General features: G+C 41.7%; 1 protein-coding gene across 1 annotated transcript in view; it reads left to right on the forward strand.

The window, feature by feature from the left end:
- ERBB4 (erb-b2 receptor tyrosine kinase 4) overlaps window positions 1–20,746 on the forward strand; it is a 1,957,545-nt gene extending 1,936,799 nt beyond the window's left edge. The window contains exons 26-27 of the mRNA XM_069225651.1: window positions 13,836–14,136; window positions 17,971–20,746. Of these exons, the coding sequence (XP_069081752.1) occupies window positions 13,836–14,136; window positions 17,971–18,419 (750 nt within the window). The 3' untranslated portion in view covers window positions 18,420–20,746. The remainder of the gene's footprint in view (window positions 1–13,835; window positions 14,137–17,970) is intronic.
- The last annotated feature ends 1,786 nt before the right edge of the window (window positions 20,747–22,532 follow it).

A 22,532-nucleotide genomic window follows, 5' to 3' on the forward strand; every position in this document is an offset into this window, starting at 1 on the left:
CCAAATTTTGAGCATCCACTTTTGGGGAAAGTGAAGGGTCTAACGATGTCTTGGGATCAGGGCAGTCATAGATGTTATGCTAACAATAGTCAACTTCTTCATGGAGGTTTGGGTAATAGTATTGATTGTTTGGTTTGAAAGTAACAGGAATACGATTTGGGAGGAATTGAGGACCTGAATTAGAAATTAGTAGATGCAGGACATTCCGCAAAGCAGAGCAGATATCCTCAGCTTCCTCTTCAGATTGCTCTGATGTCTTTGCATTCTCATTAGGATAGATGATTATTTGAGAGGATGCCCTGCATCTACCAAACTCGAAACAAGGCCCCAATCTTTAAAAGATTGTCTGCCCATCGCTCCGTTTCCTGAAGGCAATTCTTAAACACATTTGGGTCGCTGACAGCTGAACCTATAAGGCATCACTTTGATTTATACCCTGCAGTCTAGTTAAATAATTTTTTGAAACACAAATATCTGTTCCGCCCTAGTGTCTGTTTTCTTTAGACACAGGTATCGAAATCCCTTAGTCATGAGCACATTTTGGATCTGCACAGTGCTGGCATATCGGATAGAACTGCAGATAATCCTTTATGGTTAGTGATGTAGAAAACGAATCATCCAATAAATCATGTGCTCCTTTCAAAGCTACTATTTGAGTCTACTTTATTGATTAGTCTCTCTGTATTAGTCCCACAACACATCGACGATTTGATAGTCTAAAAGAGCCAGATTCACCTGTAAAGGTGATACCAGCCCCAACTGTAATGAAAGATTATTTGCTGCGTTCATACTGTAGATCAGACATATTGGGAATTTGAGCAAAATTACATTAGAGTCTGAACAACGCATGTTTAATCTAACTAAAACCTTCAAGGCACTGCAGAATCGTTCCTCAGTTCTCGCTGTGCACGACTTTGAGGCTCACTCAAACACTCCCTTAATAGAATGTGCTGTTCACAGACCATGATTATAGGTCAGCCGTGTATTCTTCACTAATCATGAGAGTACTTCAAAGGGTAACAGGTGTCTAGCTCTACACACGTTTAAAAGGCATAAATTGGCACTTTTTCAGTGGCTGTGTAACTTAAGGAAAAAGGGGTTGAGTATATTTGGGAAATATTGCTTGCCTCTGTTTTTTAAAAATAGACCTACAATATAACTTTTCAGCACGTTAGAAGTCACGGACGTTTTCCAGTTTATTTCAATTTTCTTGCTAGAAAAGATTTTGAAAAATAAAGGGCGAAGATGCACCTCATTAATACTACTGTGGTTGAGATTTTCACAGCAGGCTCAAAAAGTAATTTGTGGTAATAATTAGGGATTTGTTTTTAGAATACAAAATAGTTAGTACTTTCAGAAAAGTTAAATATTTCAAAAATACTTTGGGGGATTTATTAGTTGGGACTGTAAAATACATTTAAATTGTGGTGATTTTGGTATGAAGTAAATGGATATCAAATTTTAAAGTAATACAAATTGTGTCTGTATAGAATAATATTCCATATGAGAATAACCTCTGATTGAACCACTTTTTCATAATAATCCAGGAAGCGGAACAAGTATCTACTTGGCGAAAATGGCCTGTAATATCTGCATATGTCCCCAAAATAGAAAATGCTCCTCTTTTTGTGCTGATGTTAAAGGAGAAAACATAAGTTTTGCTGCAGGATTTCCTGTTTCAATAAAATGAAAATTCCAGCGCACTAATGTCAAACAGATGTAACCATTATCTCTTGTCCCACTCTCTCCCTCTTTTTCTACAGCCACCTGTTTCCTTCATTCCATCTCGTCTTTCTTTCTCTCTCACCACCTATTTTGTTTCCTTCCAAATGACTTTCTCTCCATTCTTTCCTCTGGGTTTCCTGCTATCGTTGGGATAAAGTATATTTCACAGAGCAGTACTTTTGGCACAGACCGAAGTTAGGAGAGACAATCAAAGAAGGAGCCGTCTGCCGAGTTAATTAATTGTTGATGTGCTTAGCTGGCTGGTGTGCCTCCTTTTAGTCCAGATATGGTTTGTGTTGGTGGTTGAATGTCAGGCTTCACTGTTGAACTTGTTAGACTCTTTTCTTACTCGTTCATATCGCTCATTTGACTTCCTTTCATTCTTACATCCATGGTTCCATTTTTCTTTCTTATCAGAGTGACATTGGACACAGCCCTCCTCCTGCCTACACTCCCATGTCAGGAGTAAGTATTTCTCTATCAACAATCATCTCATTAAGCGTTCTGGTCTTTGGATGTTTGTCACTGGTGTCTGCTGGATTCTTCTGCATAGATCCCACAGAATTCCCCACTTCTATAAGTAGCACAGCGCCAACAACAGGGAGGAGGTGGACAGGCGAATGCGAACGTGTAACTTCTTCCGCCCAAAATCACGGGTGAAAGCGGTAGACAATTAAGTATTTGTGGTTGGGGTGGAAAAAGTAGTAGACTGAGCTGGGTATTGTCATTCTTACTTTACTTTCTGTGGTATTTTCTTGTACTCTTAAATGACTAGTTGAATTGTAGGTTCTCGATTGTTGCATTAGTTCCTCGGAATCTATCAAAAATGCACATTTTCTGCGTGGTATTGTGTGACTGGTGGTTGAAGTACCACTTATATTCCTAGCTACGTTCCATCTTGTGATTTTTTCTTTCTTGACTGATTCTGAAGGAGTACAGTGCAAGTAATCCATGCAGAATGCTTCAGACACTAAATTCATTAATAAATAATCACAATTGGGCCTTTTAGAAACTTATAATTTTTCCATAGTTCAGTAAATGTATGAGCTACACTGACATCTGTGAGTTAAAGAGTAGTGTTCAAAAAAGATCCTGACAAGCTTCTCAAACATATTTTTAATGTAGCAGAACAATCTATTTTATTTTTGGAAACAAATCTTACATTCTTTACAATGCTGTCTTATAAAATCAGAAGACATTTAACATTTTACAGATGACTAAAGATTTCATCAGTGACTCCAAATCAAGAACTTATAGGGCCTCTTTTACGAGGAAGTGGTGCGGCGCTGCGGCAAAATTTGCAGTGCCATGCCGTGTCACTTCAGAAACAAAGGGATGCCCGTATTTACACTAATACTGTGCACACCTGTGTTTCTCCTAGCGCTGGTGCTGGATTTAGCTGCTTAGCACCATGGTGCAAGGGTGCCTGTGTTGCAGGGAATGATTGTGTATGCGCAGGAAGGTGTCCCTTCTTGCACATAATCACTAATTGCAATTTGCTAGTTCTATGTGTGCTGCATTCTGCAGCACACGTAGAAGAAGCAAATTGTCATTATTTAATTTAATGATTGTTTATGTTCAGGAAGGGACACCAATCATGAATGGCTTTTTGCTCTTTCCATGTGTGCTGCATTCAGCAAAAAAAGGAGAAATAAAAGTATGTCTCCTTGTTGCGCCATGCTAACACCACCCTTTGGGTGGCGTTAGTTTTTGGCACTGTCTCAGGTTTACGATTGCTTGTAAATCTGGGGCAGTGTCAAAATGCAATGGGTGTTGCGGTGGAACGCCCACAGCAACACCCATTGCATGCCCCTTCCATGTTAAGTGATGCATGTGAAGGGACCATATTTACAAGGCAGCGTTAAGCTGCAAAAAGTGGCTTAATGCCTTCTTGTAAGTATGGTGCACTGCACAGCACCATTGGAGCATTACAAAAAGTGACGCTTTAGTGGAGCTAGGGCCTCGTAAATGAGGCCCATGGTTTCAAAGAATTCACTCTCATGCATGCTAGGGGACCCTCGAGGGCCTAAACCAACAGGGACAAACTTGTTGAAATGCTGACCTCCTGAAGCACTCTTGAATTCCGCTCAGCCCAATATGTGTCAGATGAGGGTCAACAAAAAGCGCTGCTGAACTGATCTAGAGGCAGTAGTGGTAATTATCACTGTCCTACACAGAGGAAGCTAATGGGAACGGTTTGCAACCTAGTGAGAGGTTTCATGATATGAACTGACAAGTACTTTAGGGTGTAAATGTATCTGTTGTCTTTTAACAACCCAGGATAACTGCAGCATACAAAAATATGCAAAGCAACAATAGAGTAACTAAAATAAGTTAGGGATGCAGTAACTGATGTTTTGGAGGGACCATCTGTGTTGAGTCACTAAATTCACATAGGTTGTGAAAGTAACATAATTTGACCATTACCTGATTACAGTCAGGGGAAACAAATAATTCAGTGCAAAATTACTGAATAACTTCATAGTCATCCATTGAGAGTGCAGACCATTAATTCTATCACACAAAATTCCATTCAGATGTCTCCTTTAATGCCAAGAAAAAAATCTAATATAGAGAACAAGATAAATGTGCACCCCAATGTTACTTTAATAAAGAAAGTGTGAAACAGAGCAGTACCATGCAATTAAACTGGCGAAGGTGACCATGCCAGATGTAGACATATGAGGAAATCTCATTCAGTTTCCTGCTGTACACTTCAATGCTATTTAATGACACCCCTCCACACCCTCATACAGTCTTGATCTTCACCCTTCACCCCGTCTGGCAGAAATCACAAACCTCTCCCCTCTGGCTCTCAACTATCTCTCTCTCCACCTCAAGGTGGGCATTACCTCCACACACCACCTACCTTCCCTCACTCTTTCTGGTCTACCATACAAGGTTGGACACTGTTACTTGGAGAGACTATATTGATGTCTGGCTATTAAAAATGAGACTGACAGACTGGAACAATCGAGAGTACTGATAGAGAGACCCACTCTAAGGAATGACAGCACATTGAGTGCATCTCTACTGAATATTGAGATGTTACAGAGAATGAGTGAAACACAAAATAACTCAACATCGGGGTTGAGCACATTTAGGCCTGAAGTAAACAAACAACCCTCTCACCAACCACCACACAGGAACTATCACTCACAAGAACATAAAGCATCTAAAATAGCACTTCATAAAGAATGAACTAAGCATATGAATATTCTTTTCCTTCAGATTGTGAGATTGAGCCCTGGTGGTTGACAAGGTGAGCGGGATGAGGGTAAAATGAGGTGAACATGAGTTGGAAATAGATTTTAGGTCATGAGCCATGGGGCCAAGAGGACCCCTGTTGTGAGTGAGATGAAATACCTGAGTAATTGGAGTAGCCAGACGAGGAGCCTTTGTAGTGTATAGGATGATGCCCTTGGCATGGAGTTGGATGGAACGCCTGATGAGCTCTGTGTCATTGGATTCAGTATTGTAACTAGCATTTCAGTAGATTATTCCTTATGCCACCCAACAGTTCACTTCACAGGTACAAAACTCCTTGCACCAACCAAGATGGAGGAGAGTTGGTGGCCAGGCACAGAGGCTCGGAAAAGAGTTCAGAGCCAGCAGCACACAGCCTGCAGCACGTCACAAGGAGGAGAAAATAAAATCTGTTTTATTAAGCTCTGGCTCACAGATTATTTTGCAGTAAAAGGGCATCACCATACAAAGGGCTAAATACTTGGCCAGTCACACCCTGAAGTGCCTTTCAAAGAACTCCAGCCCACGAAAATATATGTGGGACTATTTACCATAGATTCTGTGCAATGATGTTATCGCTAGTTATGGCGTGCCCTTATCTTAGCCATCACTTTAATGGAACTATGTCAGTTTTACAGTCTATGCTACTCTGTATTTGCTGTATTCACCTAGAAATGATTCTATCCAGCCAACTAGATAGGAATACATTCATGTGCTTCCTTATGCTAGTTATTTGTTTATCATTGATACAACTCATTAGTTGAAGCATTCACAGTTGATATCTAATTGCGACTATGGGGTTACATGTTCGGGTCCAAGCTAGACCATCTCACTCTGCTCTTTTGGTTAAACCCACCACTCGCAGACCACGCCTGGAATCAAGACCCCAGTAATGAGCCAACGCTGCACTATAATAAGTGTAAGTGAAGAATAGAATGGCACAAAAGTCTTCATCCGTCCAAGGCTAATGAGGTATTCAGATAGATGTCAAGTAGCCCTTGTCCTGGGAGACATCTTCGAATAATTGGATTTTTAAGGTCATATGTGTAATGGTAAAACAATACTACATTTCCTGGAATGCAGGGTTCATTTGACTTAAGAGGCTGAAATGACTTAATGTCCGACACTTGACATGAGACCCTTTGGCAGTTATGAAAGCCAGATTAATTTGGGCAAAAAATATATTAAAAAACATTCTACATAAAAACAATCTGGATAAACGTGCTACATAAAGAACACGTTGTTGTCATTACAACAGAATGAACCAGTCTTTCCACACTGTTCCATGCTGATACTTCTTATTAGTGGAGTCAAAGCTCATCACAAGGTACTTCATCAACCAATTAACACCCATTTGGTCATTGGCACTAATCAATGAAATGCATAACTAGACAGATCGAAAACAGTAATCAAAAACTAAATTGTATGAACGCCAATCAGCAAGCAGTTGGAAGTTCCCAAAGTGCCCCGCTTGTTCCTTTTTAAGCTAAAGTGGGCGCAGTCAAGTGGTAGTTAAAAGGCACTTAGAAAATCACTTGAGAGGTGTATGCAGTGGCATACAATTTACACATGACACCAACTCGGTGATGGGATGAGAGGCCACACTGTTGATTCAATGAAAGCAAAGTTCGTCTCTCAAGGCCCCGAGGTAAAGGGCACACAGGTCCGCTTTCTGTGAATATTATAGAGAAACTGACTGCCTAATTCAGACCCCCAATTCTGCCATGACCCTACAGTTAAACGTATGTATTCAGTTTGAGGAGGTGCCAGGCTACTTAGAATTGACATTGGCACACACACTATGAGATGGCAGACTATCAACAGGGGTGCAAGTACTGCTTTTAGGTTTATAGCTGCACCACTTGCAGTGCCCCAAATGATACCCTTTAAAAGATGTGATGATCATTGATGTTGGGGACACAATCCTTGTTAAATGATTTTTCATTGGCTTTGTTGTGTAGCTCTTTAGTGCAATCAGTAGAATTCACATTTGGGATGCTTGGACCTTAAGGAGGTCAATATTTGGCCAGGGGCCAGGCCATCAATGTGCGTTCCTTAGTGCCTTTCTCAGAAGAATCTTAGATGGGGATGCAGAGTCAGCTTTATATATTCTGTCCTTCCATTGAGACCAGTTGCCATCCTTTGGAATCTTGGAAATGATGAAGATACATATGTTTCTAGCTGGTGGCTTCATTCATCTTCTCATCTCCATATATTATTGCCTCAAAGCATTCTGACTTTGGCAAAACTTTGTTTATGCCATTTCACTAAGAAAACTCTTTTCATAAGAGTCTCAAGAGGTATTCATGAATGAGAAAGGCTGTTACTTATTTCAAGATATAATCCAAATCTAGGTTAATTCTTCAGTACCACTCACGTTAACCACAGTTTAGTGACATCAATGGATACCAGTAGCAAATAATGTTATTCTAACATAGCATGAATAGTATTTCAAAGAACATTTATCTGAATTACTTTACTGCAGTCCCCAAGCATTCTGTCATATAGAATCTCCAGCATACAAATACACTTCTAAGAGAAAACACAAGACATAGCCCACATAAAGGGAGTAAGAGTTTTAGTAACCCAACCGCCTTAAAACACAATCAAACAAATACAGAAACGGTGGGTGTACTCTAGAGAAAACATGTTTATAAGCGATTTGAACTAAACACTGCAACACAAATTAAGTCATTTATTTTAATGAAGCATATGTTAGGTGTGTGAAGATGTAAAGGAAAACAAATGGGGTGTGTGATTAATTAGAAACCGCCGTTGCAACATTGCCATGTTATAGTGTAAAGATTTATAAACATGGATCTCTCCAAGAATTAAACACAGAATTATAAACATGGATCTCTCCAAGATATTTAGAATTTTATAGAAAGAAAAGGTCAGTGATGAAACGTAATGTTGATTTGCATAACCTGCTATCAGATGAGCCTTTTTGCTATGCCCGGGCGGAGTTTGCGGAGTTCTGCTACACGGAACTCCATGAAGTGCCGAAAAAACTCTGCTGCACTACACGGAGTTCCACGAGCAGCAGAGTTTGGGTAAGGTGCACTGTTCGCACTGATTTTCATCATGGGAGTTTCTCCCACGCTGTGAAATCAGTGCGAACGGCATCACGCGGAGCGCCAGAGGGCGCTAACTTCTTTTTGCCACTCAAATAGATTTTCTACTTGAGCAGCAGCTTCCTCAACAGGAGTGTCAGCTTTCTCATCGCGAGTGGTCGCAGCCTACCGCTCGCGTTTAGAAATCTCGCTGGTGCTCGCCAAATTAGTGATTTCCTGCGCACTCACCAACTGAACATTAACGAGCAAGAGAAAAAACTCTGTGTCACTTCGCAGGGTTTTTTGAAACTCCACGCAGAGTGGGGAAAACTCCACAAACTCTGCCAGTGGAGTGGAATTAATTGCCCACCCCTACTTCTTCGCCTGTAGAAATATAATACTGCTTTTATAATTTTGGTTATTGTCTGGGGAAATTTCCCAGTGTTGCATTAATGATCTTTTGACCACAAGGTGATGCAGAGGTTTTCTGAGAGGACCTGTGAATCACCGGGTCCCTATGTTCCTCCCTGATATACTTCAGAACATTACTAAATATTGCACATTCTCCATCCAGTTCATGCAGCCCATTATTTGTTGTTGAACGCTGACCAGGAAGACAGCACATTGTGCATTTGACAAAGATTTACATTGGTACTGCCTTTCTGCATGTATAATGAGTTCATGAAAAGCTTGTTTTTGTGTGTAGTCTTCAGTTTTAGCTCCACATGGAAATAAGGATTATAACATTCTCTTCCACCTAACGGGGTAACTTTTCCTGGGTGGTCATGAAATAGGGCTGAAAAAAGGGATTAAATGGCAAGCACTGTTCCATAACTTTGTAAAGGCAGTTAGCCATTAACTGGACTGCTGTGTCACATTTTAAATGTTTTTAAACAATTCCTGCTTGGCACTGTTTCCCAATGTAACCCGGCACCGCTAGAAACCGCAGTGCCCTATTCTGATGTAAATTATGGAGCTGTTGTTTGCTGTTTTACCCTCTGTGACTCAGACATAGTGTGTTTCCTGACAAGGCCCACTCTGATGGATGGGAATGCCCATCCCCTGAGCCTGCAGACACAGGGAAAGGGGCAGAGTCAATTGTAATATTTTAAAAACGATCAAGTCACTTTAGATACATATATTGGTGAGCAACAGCTAAGATAAACAAATCAATGTTAATATGTATTTGTATGTATAATCAACCTATTGACTGATACTGTATTTGTCCAAGCTGTCATGTTGTAACAAGACTTGGAAACAACTGCCCTTCAAATCCCATCTCGAGTGGCCTGCCAGGCTGGGAATCAGCAAGAGTGTCATTGGTCTTAGCGAAAACAAGTGCGACCTCCTGTCCCATGTCTGGCAACAAAATGGCCTCTTGGGTACCAGTGCCACTGCACCTGCTTTACTAGTTGTACTGAGGTCCCTGCTGCCAAGTTCAGTGTTCCCACTGAGGTCTAAAGTTCACCTTCTTCCTCTCTCCTCTTCTCATTCCTATCCCTTCTGTTTTGCTCATAACAGTGAATTGGGGTGCATGGGTGGCGCCCCAGGACCTTGACTCGAAATAGTGAACAATGACTACCACATTACACTAATTAGCATGAGAAGAGACTGTTCTCACTGACATGGGAGTGTTGGCTTAATATCAGCTATACAGCTAGGCATGTGTAAGGACTACTTTAAACAGACAGATGGTGTCAGGTGCTGAGAGTACCAGCACTTCTTAGCAGGGCTGCAATACCTTCAAATAGAGTGTACAAGTGCTTCTTAGTAGCAAACAGTTATTCAGAGATAGTGAATAGCAGTGCTTTCTTCTGTCCATTTCAAGCACTATTTGTAAATATCTAATCAGATGCACACCTTTTATGGTCTGACTTGACAGCTGTCGCCAAACAATTATGTATCAAACATGAAAGAGCGACTTCATCTCTGCCGACATGTTGGGAGCCAGGACAACATGTTTTGATTGATCAAAAGTTGTGTGCTTTCACAAAAAATTGCTTGTCCTCCACACAGCTGTGATCATTTTATTTATCCATCTGCCTGAGCTTGAACTTTCAGGAGCACACATATTACATTGCAATGCTAATGAAGTGCCTTAGATAACTAGATCATGTATGTTGTTTTTCTTTGGCAGCAGCACAGATGGGAGAAGGGCAGCCTTTACCCTATATGGATGTTTAGCTCTGGTTTAGCAGTGCAACTGTCACCTGAATTATTAACCTGCCCCAATATTATTCTACAGGCCTTGCTTCCACACAAATACATATCCATTAGCATGTTATTTCATTGTAATGCTTCACCTAACCAAACAACATTCCTATGAAGCCAGAACAATTGGCACTGCCAGCGTGTGATTAATCCTGCACTTTGCTGGATGTGTGTATGTGCTGCAGAATCCAACATGGCCTCAAAGAAACAGTGGCAATTGTCAACAATTTTGCTGCCTCCCAACAACTCTGTAACAACATATTCAACTTATTTCATAGCAAAATCACAAACATCTACTACAACTTTGCAAACCAACGCAACCCCAGAGAACACATCGCTAACAAAACCACCACCAATCAAGACGACCACCTGACCGAATGGACGACCCTTACCAGAAACGACACAGCAGCAATCATGCAGACCATCAACTCTAGAACCCCAAATGATGCATGCCTCCACCACATCTACAACCTGGCAACATCACCAATCAGCACCACCCTGACCCACATCATCAAAAACCTCCATCACGTCCCTCAGTTTCCCAGATGAAACCACAGCACTCATCATTGCCACCGATAACATTCATAACATCTTCAACCAAGGAGAGACAGCGTCTCTCATCCTGCTTGACCTCTTCAAAGCCTTCAACAATGTCTCCAACAACACCCTCATCAGAAGACTCCACAAGATTGGCAAACAAGGATACACTGTCAAATGGGTTGGTTCCTTCCTTACAGGAAGAACCCAGTGGGTTAGGCTGCCACCCTTCACATCAGAGATCAAGAAACTGATATGCAGTGTCCCAAGGGGATCGGCCTCAGCCCCAATCTTTTCAACATATACATGACACTGCTCACCAACATTATCCAATCACAAGATGTCACTTATCACTTATGCTGATGACATCCAACACATTGTGATAAACACCACCAGAAACTACTTCTTCAATGGCATGACCATGGTATCAGATTGGATGCAAAGCAACTGCCTGAAGCTCAACTTCAACCAGACCAAAATACAGGTCTTTGGCTACAGGACCTCCCCATGGGATTCCACCTGGTGGCCTTTAGAGCTAGGACCAACACCCACAGACGAACAAAAAATCTAGGGATCATCATAGATGACAAGCTCAACATAATGGCTGAAATCAAGGCAGTGTGCATCTCCTGCTTTCCACATCCTGCACAAGCTACAGAAGATCTTAAAATGGTTGCGTCAGAACACCAGACTGGCCCTCGCACTAGCACTCATCACCAGCAGGCTGGACTACAGCAAAACTTTCCATGCCAGAATCTCCAAACATCTCCTACACAGACCATCCAGAATGGAGCCGCAAGGCTCAACCTCCTTTACCACACTAACATCATACCCCAACTTAGGAAGCTCCACTAGCTCTCCATTCACAAGCAAATCCAATTCACACATCTCACGCACACATACGAAGCCCTACACAACACAGGACCAGAATTCCTAAACAGCTGCATACTCTTTCACCATCCCACCAGCCAACTACGCTCTGACTCTCTCTCACCCGCAGACATTACCTGCATCCGTAAAAGAGAAACTGGAGGTCGCTCATTCTCCTCCATAGCACCGAAGTCAGGGAATGACCTCCTTCAACACATCAGAGCCTCTTCCTCACTTACTGAGTTCCGCAAGAAGCTGAAGATTTGGCTCTTCATATAAGCACCTTGGGACCACACACCGAAACACCTTGCCCAATTGCCTGGGTACCATCTTGGGTGATTAGTACGCTATACAAATCAACATAAAATAACATTACATAACCGGGCTGGCTTGAGCAAATTTACCAGGGCGGCTTTTAGTTGCTTTTAGTTCCCAATAAGGCCCTGCAAACAGCATGTGGCCATAGACAAACAAGTCGTACTTAGTACCATTGAATGTGTAACATACAAGAATAGCATTAGATCAGAACACAGGTCCAGTTTAATTAGATCCAATCCCAGGTTTTCAGAATAGCCATTGCCCATGTGAAGGAGCTTGGTTCAGATTCCTTGTAGGCATAGTGAGGGTATCTCTCCTGGATAATCTGGCAATCTGGCATGGATCAGGCATTCACGAATCTCCATGTACATCCTTGCTGGTTCAACTGGGCAGTCTTGGTTTTACACACATAACTTTTGTTGTGGTAAGAACTTGAAGAAACACTTGTATTCCAGGTTTTTTTGATTGGGTTGCAGCGTTAAATCGCACATCAAAAGTCCAAAGAAAAGCTCAACTTGGGAATTTCCTAGTGGCAAGAATTGAGTGGGAGTGGAAAGGAAATTGTGTTTAAGTTTGCCTTTGCCTCGTCAGCTGCTAGGCTTTCGATCTGGGTTCTCTGTGCCATTTAATTCATTTAATCGATTCACAACTCTTGTCACTTACGTATTATCCTCACTCGCAATTCATAAACTCACTTGCTCCGTTTACAAGATTTTAGGCTCGCTTTGTTGGTAATTTTTACTGTTCTTAATTCGCCATACTCATTTTCAATATTTTGGCCCACTTGCTTTCTTTGTAATTTTTGCAACTTGCTCACGTGGTTTGGCTAGCTTGAAATGGTGCCACAATACTGTAAAAACCATTATCAGATTATATAAAGTTATTAGGGTTTTTGCTTAGGAAAATAAAGTAACTCTGTGAAGGGTGGGTGTGGCTGATAGTAGGGTAAGATGAGCTAAGTAGATGGAGAGAGACGGATGTGTTGGTTGTATGGGTCAAGCAAGTTCATGTGTGAGTAGACAAATAGTTATCATTGCTCCCTCTTTTTATTGCCTTTTTCCTTTGTGCTATTCAAATGCTCTGGCCTTCATTCTTCTTTTCTTTCTCTTTTCCCCTCTTGTCTATGTATTATTCATACTTTAATTCTGCTTGTCATTCTCACTTATGCTTTATCTGCCCCCCCTTCTTCTGGCTCTTCCTCTTGCTCTAAATGTAAGCCTTTCTTCTAGCCGCTATTGTTATTCCTTCCCGGCTTGCCTCTTTATCCCTAAATCTGCATTTTGCTTCTTCTCACCTTATGTTGCTTCTTAAAATGCACTCTTACATACACTTTGAACCACTTGGAATTTCTTCTTCATAATGCTTTTTCTTTCTCCACATTTTTCCGAAATATTATGACTCCCTTAATCTTCTTTTGCCTAAGTCCTTTTTGGCATAGTAACTTGTGTATCATCAACTCATTTTCTTTCCTGTGCCTTTTCTATTTCTTCTTTCTACTTATTGAGTTAAACTCTAACCCTCTTTCTGTCTTCTCATCTTAGCCCCTTGCACACCTGTCCCTCTCCAAAAAGGCTTTCCTTCTCCTTAGGATTAGTTTCTAATTATTTTGTGGTAATGTACTTATTTTATTGGACGCTGTAAAATATGTTGGCTTAACAACTCCGTGGTTCTCACATAATTAAATGTTAAAATGTGCTGCTGATGTATTGATTAGTGATCCTCGGGTAACACGTATACATTTTCCAGCTGTCTTGCTATAAAAAAAAAAACAATTAAAAAACAAAAGAACAAGAAAAATAAAAATGTTTATTATGAAAATAGAACACATTTTTTTAAATGACTATTTCTTATTATCTTTCTTATCTCCTGCTACAGAATCAGTTCATGTATCGAGATGGCGGGTATGCCAAGCAAGAGGGAGTGCCTATCTCATATAGAGCAGCCAGTTGCCCTGGTCCTGAAGTGCCCCCGCCCCAGGGCGCTGTGGCAGATCTCTGTGAGGACACATGCTGCAATGGAACTCTGCGGAAGCAGGTAGTGCAGCGCTGCATACCGGATGACCCAGGAACCCAGCGGTACAGTGCTGACCCCACCATCTTTGTACCCGAGCACAGCCCTCTAGCTGAGGTGGACGAAGAGGGGTACCTGACCCCCATCAAGGAGAAGCCCAAGACAGGTAATGATCTGAGTGTCCAAGGACGCGGGAGAGGGGTCTTATTCTGGACTCTATGTAGGCTAGGCAGTTCACTAGCTAAAAGTCACAATGGCTTATAGTCCACTTCTTCAGCGAGGATTTACAGGGCCCCAAGCTAAAATATATTTTGTCATTCATGCTGCCCACCAAACCTAGCAATGCAGCCTTTTTGAGATCATGTGTTGCAATCTAGCACCCAGTTGTGTTGACTCCATAAGGGAGCTCACTCTTGCGGCCTAAATGTAGCAGTGTTACTGTACGAGTCATATCTGTAATGCTAATTCATTTTTTTACTGGTAAGCCAGTGGCTTAAAAAGATAAATCAGGAATGGAAGGGACCCGTCACAAACGCGACCATGCCAGAGCACTCCTCTCAAGAAGATTGTGCACAGGGTTAAATCCTACCTGGTTACTGTTCATTTTCTGATCTCTCCAGAAACTTTCTTACCATCGTTAGCTGGTGGGAAGGAGAGAAATTGGACTGTAAAATGAGAGGAGCGATTGTATTCAAAAGTGCATACACTAATGCTCGAATAATAATAAATTAACAGTTGTGTAAACCTATGGATTAATATTCCTCACTGGTATGCCTCCCTTTCATTACAAAAAACCACTGAACTTTGGAATTCACCAAATATCTGTCTCCATCACACAGGTTTCTGTGACTGGCACACAGTAGTTTTATCCCATGTTTAGAGAGAACAAACCTAGTGAGCTCTGAACAGAGGAGGTCGGAGCCCCTGAGAAGATGTGCCCTAACAGTTCTGGCATGATCCCACTCTAAACTGGACATTCCAAAGTTATCTGCATATTATTGGTCCCAGTCTGTACTGGTTCACCAAAACTATAGAATATAACCCACCCAAATTAATTGCTGGAGATTCAGATTCATTCAAGCATTTCTACTCATTGTTTGTCTTAGTAAGTCTCCTTGAGGGACGATATGACATATGCATGCATCCATGTTGGCTGTGCCCAAGGGATCAAGGTACTGATGAAGGCCACCAAAGGAAACACATGTATATTGTTCATTGATTGTGTTCATGTGCACATGAGCTGTGGCCTAGCCGTTGAGAACGTACTGACCTTTTAGGGCAGAGCCAAAACTAATTTGCATATGGTTGATCTCTGTAGTGGCACAGTGAATAATAACAAAGGACTAGAATGTAGTGCAGAGTAATTACCACAGGCTGCAATTAATTCAAGCATTCCATCCACCACTTTTTCTTTTTCTCAATGAAACTAACTTAAGACCACATGCTCATCCTAGAACATTTGGGCGCTGCAATTATTAACATATATTACTCTTCTTCTGCCACTGAACCCAAATGAAATTGAGTTTTATAGTACTGAACACTGAATAAGAGTTTTTGGCATCTCATCCCACAGTCCCACCATTTTCCCACTGTCAACATAGTAAAAAGCTCAGAGGGATCCAAAAAAACTTCCAAAACTTCTTAAAGATTACTAAACCTCCTGGGACTCCATAAAGCTCTTCTTAGAGGAGTCGCAAACCATTGTTCTCTAATCATGCTACTTTTAAGCCAAAAAGGAGGATTGCTAATACTTCTTTTAGATATTTTCAGAGGTCAAAAAGTTCAAGAGTCTATAATACATCAATGTGTATCCCTTGCTGTACATCTTAACTTTGTGTGTTGGAATGCTTAGGGATTGCCTATTGGTTTGGTTAATGATAGGTGGTCTTCAAATCACACACAAATCTATCTCCACTATCAGACTTCTTGTGGTGGAGGCTGTTTGCACTCTGAATGAAGAACCATTCCCTTTTTACGTTGCAAATGGATCTACATAATTCCCCTCTCAGTGTTTTGTGTGTTTGGCATGGTGTTTAGTACCATTTTATAGCCCACAACACTTTTTGTTTTAATATGGGCAACATTTGTACCTTTGAAGGACTTGTTCACCAGAATCACAGGCGTCTATTGAAATTGTATTTAGTGGTCCAAGCCACTACCTCTCTGTAGATGATTGTCTAATCAAGGGTCTGAATGATCAGGGAGCATTTGCAGCTTATGTGCTACAGCTGACATAATCTACCAATGTGTCCCTTAAACAAACACAAATAAATAAAAAAATTAAACGTTCTATAGCTGCATTCCAGCAGACCTAGACTATTAGCTATGTAACTTGGACTTAAGAGCCCTTCATCTCTTTCTAGTCTCCTATTGTAGAGTAGACCTTGTAGTTCTAACTTTCATCATTCACCTGTAAAATCACAACTGCAGTTTTAAAAATGTACAATTATTAATTTCCTAGAGCATAATGCTCATTACCGTGGTAAGCATTGTTCCACCTTTTGCTTCAATGCACCCTCTAAAACATAAATTGAATCCTCCCTCAGGTCAGTTTTGTTGATTTTGAACACCTTTGGTGACATGCTGCTCTCTTCAGCGAGGGTCCAAACCATCAAATATAGTTACTTTAAAAGCAATAAACTTTGGGGTTTACTCCCTCAAGTGTTAAAGAAAAGGCAGAGAAGAACAAATATAGATCAAACTACAGGGGGATCATGGGGCTAGAACATTCATAGCCGCTTATAACCCTTGACATCCTGTGAGGCAGGCTAGATTTGAAACTTTTCAATGTCATAGACCCAACAGTTAGCACTCATTAGACAGCAGATTTGACTTGTAATGTCATAATGAGATTCTTATCGAGGATGATTCGCTAATTTGGTGATTTAAAGAAGGCCAGTGAAAGGCCCAGCTCAGGAGTGTCATTGAGGAACCAGTTCAATGCAGGCGTCAGTTGTCTCGAGCACTTCTAGTGTGCTGACATTTTGCTTCAAATGATTCCTAGTATCCATTTGTTCATTACAAGAAAGGAAATAGCACTTAGTTGCACGATTTTGTAGCAAACCAAGTAGATTAGAGAACATGGCTATATGTGGACATTTCCAATCATTAATTAGTAGCCCAGTGAAGTTGTGTTATTGTGTACTGGAACCACTGTTTTTATTTATAGATGCATGGAAGTATTAGATGTAAAAGAAATAGTTATGTTCAAAATACATGAAGGTGAAAAAGTAGTTTGCTAGTTATGGTCTGACTTGACAGAGCAGCTGTCACCAGACAATTATGTGCGAATCAGTAGGAGAGGGGCTTTGGTTGTGCCCATATGTTGGGAGACAGGAGTACATGTTTTGGCCGGGCAGACACTGTGGGCTTCCACAAACAATTGTTTGCTCTCCACACAACTGTGATCATTTTGTTTATTTATTCAACTGTCTGAGCTTGAACTTTCAGGGGCACATATATGAAACTATAATGCTGTTAACGTGTCTTAGCTAGCTAGATAATGTGTGGTGTTTTTATCTGGCAGCAGCACAGATGGGAGAAGGGCAAACATTAACCTACATAGAATTTTAAGTCTGCCTTGTGAGTGCAACTGTCACCAGCCCTTTAAACCTATACCAATATTATTCTACAGTCCTTTGCTTCCACACAAATACATATCCATTCACATGCTATCTACTTGTAATACTTCACATAGCCATACAAAATCCCTCTAAAGCCAGACCTATTGCCATTGTCAGTGTGTGTTTTATCAGTGAGTGGGTTGCTTGCATTTCAGTGAAATCGATGAGTCACCTCCAGGAACCAATGAATATTTACGTTTCAAAGGAAGGCATTAAGTTGAGGGCACCGGAGACTGAAGTTGCCCACTGGAGTGGGAGCTTTCTCACACTGACTTCTGGAGCTTGCTAAATCTGCTTATGCCCCTCTCCCTGTGAGCATATTTTGTATGATAGGGAATTCCTTACTGTGCTTCTGATACTATTTCTCTGTGTTTCAGATTACCTGAACCCGGTGGAAGAGAATCCTTTTGTGACCCGACGGAAAATGAGTGATCTGCACACTCTGGATAACCCTGATTACCACAAAGCCTCCAATGGTAAACCCAAGGTGGAGGAAGAGTATGTGAAGGAGCCCATGTACCTCAATACGGTTGCCAACACTTTACAAAACGTGGAGTACCTGAAGAACAACGGCCTGGCTGTCATCCCTGAGAAAGCAAAGAAGGCCTTTGACAACCCCGAGTATTGGAACCACAGCCTGCCGCCACGCAGCACCCTTCACCACCCTGATTATCTGCAGGAATACAGCACAAAATACTTTTACAAACAAAACGGACGGATCAGGCCCATTGTGGCGGAGAACCCAGAGTACCTCTCAGAGTTCACACTGAAGCCAGGCATGATGCTGCCCCCGCCACCCTACAGACACCGGAACACAGTTGTGTAGGGCTCTATTTTTGCTCAGTATTACTGATGTGAGGGAAGACTCCTTACCCCTCCTTTTACTCCTCCTCAATCTCATTCTCTTTGATGCCCTCCCTAAGCCACCTCTTCTCATTAACTCAGGTGGGCTTGTTCTTCCAGTTGTTCCCATTCTCTGATGTTTCTGCGTGATAGAACATGTCACATGTGGATCACCCACTATTCAGAGGGGAAGAGAACAGAAGAAAGACTAACCGGCCTGTTATTACTTTCTCTCAACTGTGTAATGTTGAACAAAGGATGGCAGGAGAACTCAGAAAGACTAGGGACTAGGATTGCTCTGACAGAAAGCACCCTTGTTGGAGTGTTCCCTATTATCACATCAGTTTTTAAAACTTAGTTGCAGTGGGCAGATTTTGAAGATCTGTCCATTAGGGTAGGAACTTATGAGAGCACATTCAATATTCCTGAAGATCATGATTTTCAGTACTAGAAGATGAGAAATACAGCTTCTTTCTACAAGATCTATTATTATGCGCATTGAAAATGGCTGGACTGTTTTCCAGAAAGCATCTGCCTTGTGTTCGCCATGGACCCCGTCATTGAAAACGCTCTTGAAGTATGCTCCCCACAGCCACATTCACATTAGTCACTTGCATTTGTCAACCGCCAGTTTGCAATTCCTGTGGCCTTCAAGGGAAGCCACTGTATTGGCTGCTGTTAGGCCTTGTGCCTGTGTAAGTAATGGCAAACTGTCTACTCATAGAAATGCAAAGACCAGGGTGAGGGGGGATATGGTATGCTGACCACTGCATAACAAATGAGGCAGTCAAGACACAAGATGAGTTATTTTTTTGCATAGAAAAAATGCTATATTTTATATGTTGTTAAAATCCTACCCACTCAAATTATTCCCGATTTAGCAATAAGTTCAGTTATTGATGTTCTCTATCAGCATAATAAGGATGGTAGGGAGAGGTACTGAGCATACCAAAGGGGAAAGCCAGATTATTAGTAGCCCTGCAAGGTCCATTTAGGGCTGATAGAAAACCACAATTAAGGCTTCAGTTCAAATATTAATTCAGAACAGTACCCAAAAGATCAGAAATACTCCAATGCAACACCATGTTGGTAGCTACATTAAAGCCATTCCTACGAGGCTTAAAATGACCTTCGAGATTCATTCACTGGGAACCGCAAGCAGCCACACAAGGACACTGTTGGTGGAAATGGTGGGGTAGGACCAAGGAACCACAGAAAAATAATATGTGGTGCAGGACATTTTCTGTCTTTTCAGTGACTTGGATAGGTGAGGAACTAAATATAGGCATGTTGCCCTGCCTATAGGAGTTCATGGACATACTTCTTTGCATCGATGATGTGGTTTGGTTTTATGTATTCCTTGTTACGGTCTTGGAGGAGGGATACTGGATGAAGCAATATGGACGTAGACAACAACATATAAGGCATAGTGTGTAGTATGCTGATACATGGACATGTACCGAGTTGTCATCAGCTGGTGTTCGCCAGTCCAGTGTCATAGATTGTGCCCATTCTCAGGACAATGATCACTCCCTGGTAAATCTGTCTGTAAGAGTTTTGTGTGGGTACTTAGCAGGTTTGTCACATTTCCAGTCTCAGAAAGGGTTAGTCGGTTTTATAATCACTGTACCCTGATACACACACTCAGTTGTGGAAATGGCAAAATGAAAAATGCTTTGCCATATTAGGGGCATTTTTCACGTTCTTATCTGAAACTGCCTATAGCCTGAATTTTGGTGAGCGCCATGAAGAGCTCACACCAAGATAAAAAGCAAGAAAGGATCCCAGAAACACCCAGAGGTTGCCTAAAAACATGTTCTTGAAAATGGACCACAAAACACTCCAGTGCTGGAAGTTAAATCAGGGATTGAATGATTTATGTTAAAGAACCAGTGCAGGCACATTTAAGGTTTAGAACGTTTTCTCCACCTTTACTAATGTTTTGGGTGTGGTTCTTAGCGTCTGTTTTAAATTTGCTTAGATATTGAGTTTTAATTCTAATGTCACATGTATGTTACTTCCCTATCATGTAGTAGGGATACCGCTGTCTCTGATCCACTGAGTGATGTCGGCTGAACGAATGCTGAACACACTGTTCAGATGGAGTGCAGACTGTCACAACCATATAAGTAGCTGATGTGATTCATCATCATCATCAAAATCCTTTATTCAGAATTTTTTTTAAATCTATAAAGCTATATGTTAAGATCCCTAACCACTAATAGCTGATGTGAGCCTCTTTATCTGACATGTTTTAAAGGGTTTCACATGCATTAGGCTCCTTACTCCTGGAATGATACCTTCCCCTTTAAAGTTAAAAAAAAACAGTTAACAGACTCATTGTAATCCCTACTGTAATTGTCAAACTGGCGCAAATAAGGTTTGTGCTTGATTTTGCATTGCAAGCTGAGTGCAAACTGCACTTGCACCCAGGGCTTTCCCAGTGTATATACCTAAGGGAGAAATTTGTGAGGGACACACAGTGAGGTCAGTGGAATCCCAAGTGGTTGTACTGGTCGGTCACACCATAGTCACATCTTATTTACCATTCCAGTGTGGAAAACCTTAAATCAGGTATAATACTAACCCAGGATAATACCACGACTGAGCAGTAACATTAACACCCCCAGTCATGTGTGCACCAGATGTTTCCTCCTCACACAAAATAAGGGGGATACTGTATGAATACACAGGTCAGTCATCAGGAAAAGGCAGTAAATTACGTCACTCCATATATTGCTCACCTGTGTGAGTAGTAATTAACCTTCTGGCACATATTTCCTATAATTATCTGCACATCTAACTCACACAAATGAGCAGTGTACGTGAATAACTTTACAAAGATACATGGTGACATGCCTAATTTACGCTAATTACAAGGGGATATTCCTGAATAACAAGGAGGCTGTACTATACAAACATGCATGTGCATGAACTACATGTGGCGCACTTTACACATCTGTTTACCATTGTAAATCTCCCATGCTGCACTAGATTGGATAAAAGACAAGCAACAGCATTAAAAAACACAAAGTCTAAAAACTACCCACAGAACACGTTGTAACTTAAGAATGATCCTGCATAGCCGGTGAATTGTACAATAGGGACAATGATGTCTATGCAAATGGCTAGGTACGAGCCAGGTAGGGCACTTTGGAATGGAAGAGATGACATGGCAAAGGGATAGGAAGTCGTTCTTCAAACTTCTTATACCCATAGCCAACAGTTGCATCATTTGCGGTTCAATGCGCAAGTTCTGTACCTCATTTTCATAGGTTTTGCATCAACCAGGAACAACGCAAAACTACTTCTGTTCGGTAAGCAGCAGGGCCACAATCTTATTAGAATTTGGGAACGCTAAACTCACACATACGGTTACGGTTTACAGTCTGGTCAGGAACTGAACATAAATAAGATGGAATCCGAAGCCCTGCAAGGATACCTCAAGTCAAAATGCAGTGACTGACAGCTCTGTCCCTCGACCAGGGGACCTCTGGTTGCCTTGGCTGCGCCTCCACCCCAGATAGAATAAATTGTAGGGGGTTGTGTAAATGTAACAACTGCGGATCACCAGCTGGAAAGGAGGTAACGGGAGTGACAGGGGCTGTCGGCTCTCCTGACGACTGATGCACATAACATCTCGAAGAGGCTGGTTTCCTGCCAATCATGCAGGCCGGTGGAGCCGCTCGCGCCCTCAGAGTGCGGGCTGAATGTTGGCGTTTACACAGCGGGCTCAGCAGAGCGCTGTGTCTGTGGCAGAAGGCTTGGGCAGTTCCTGGAAGCCGTCTTAGGCAAAGTGTGATTTTATCTGCAAAGTATGTAATCGTTTCATACGGGAATGCACATAGTCTGCTCTCCAGCGGACCTGTAGCCAAATGGCTGGCCTGATAACGAGGTAAATTAAGCTGCAGAATGGTCCCTAAAACTAGGCTCAATCTAACCTATCCTAAAGCAATGCTCAATTTAATGAAAATGTCCTCCGTAACTTAGACCACGTGGGTTGCTCCCCTGCTTCACGATATCTGCCGCTTACACACTTCATGCGTCATAATAAAGCGCCACTTGTGGGCGACATTGCTCAGGACTCTCAGAATGT

Source organism: Pleurodeles waltl, chromosome 3_1, assembly GCF_031143425.1.
Source record: "Pleurodeles waltl isolate 20211129_DDA chromosome 3_1, aPleWal1.hap1.20221129, whole genome shotgun sequence".
NCBI lineage: Eukaryota > Metazoa > Chordata > Amphibia > Caudata > Salamandridae > Pleurodeles > Pleurodeles waltl.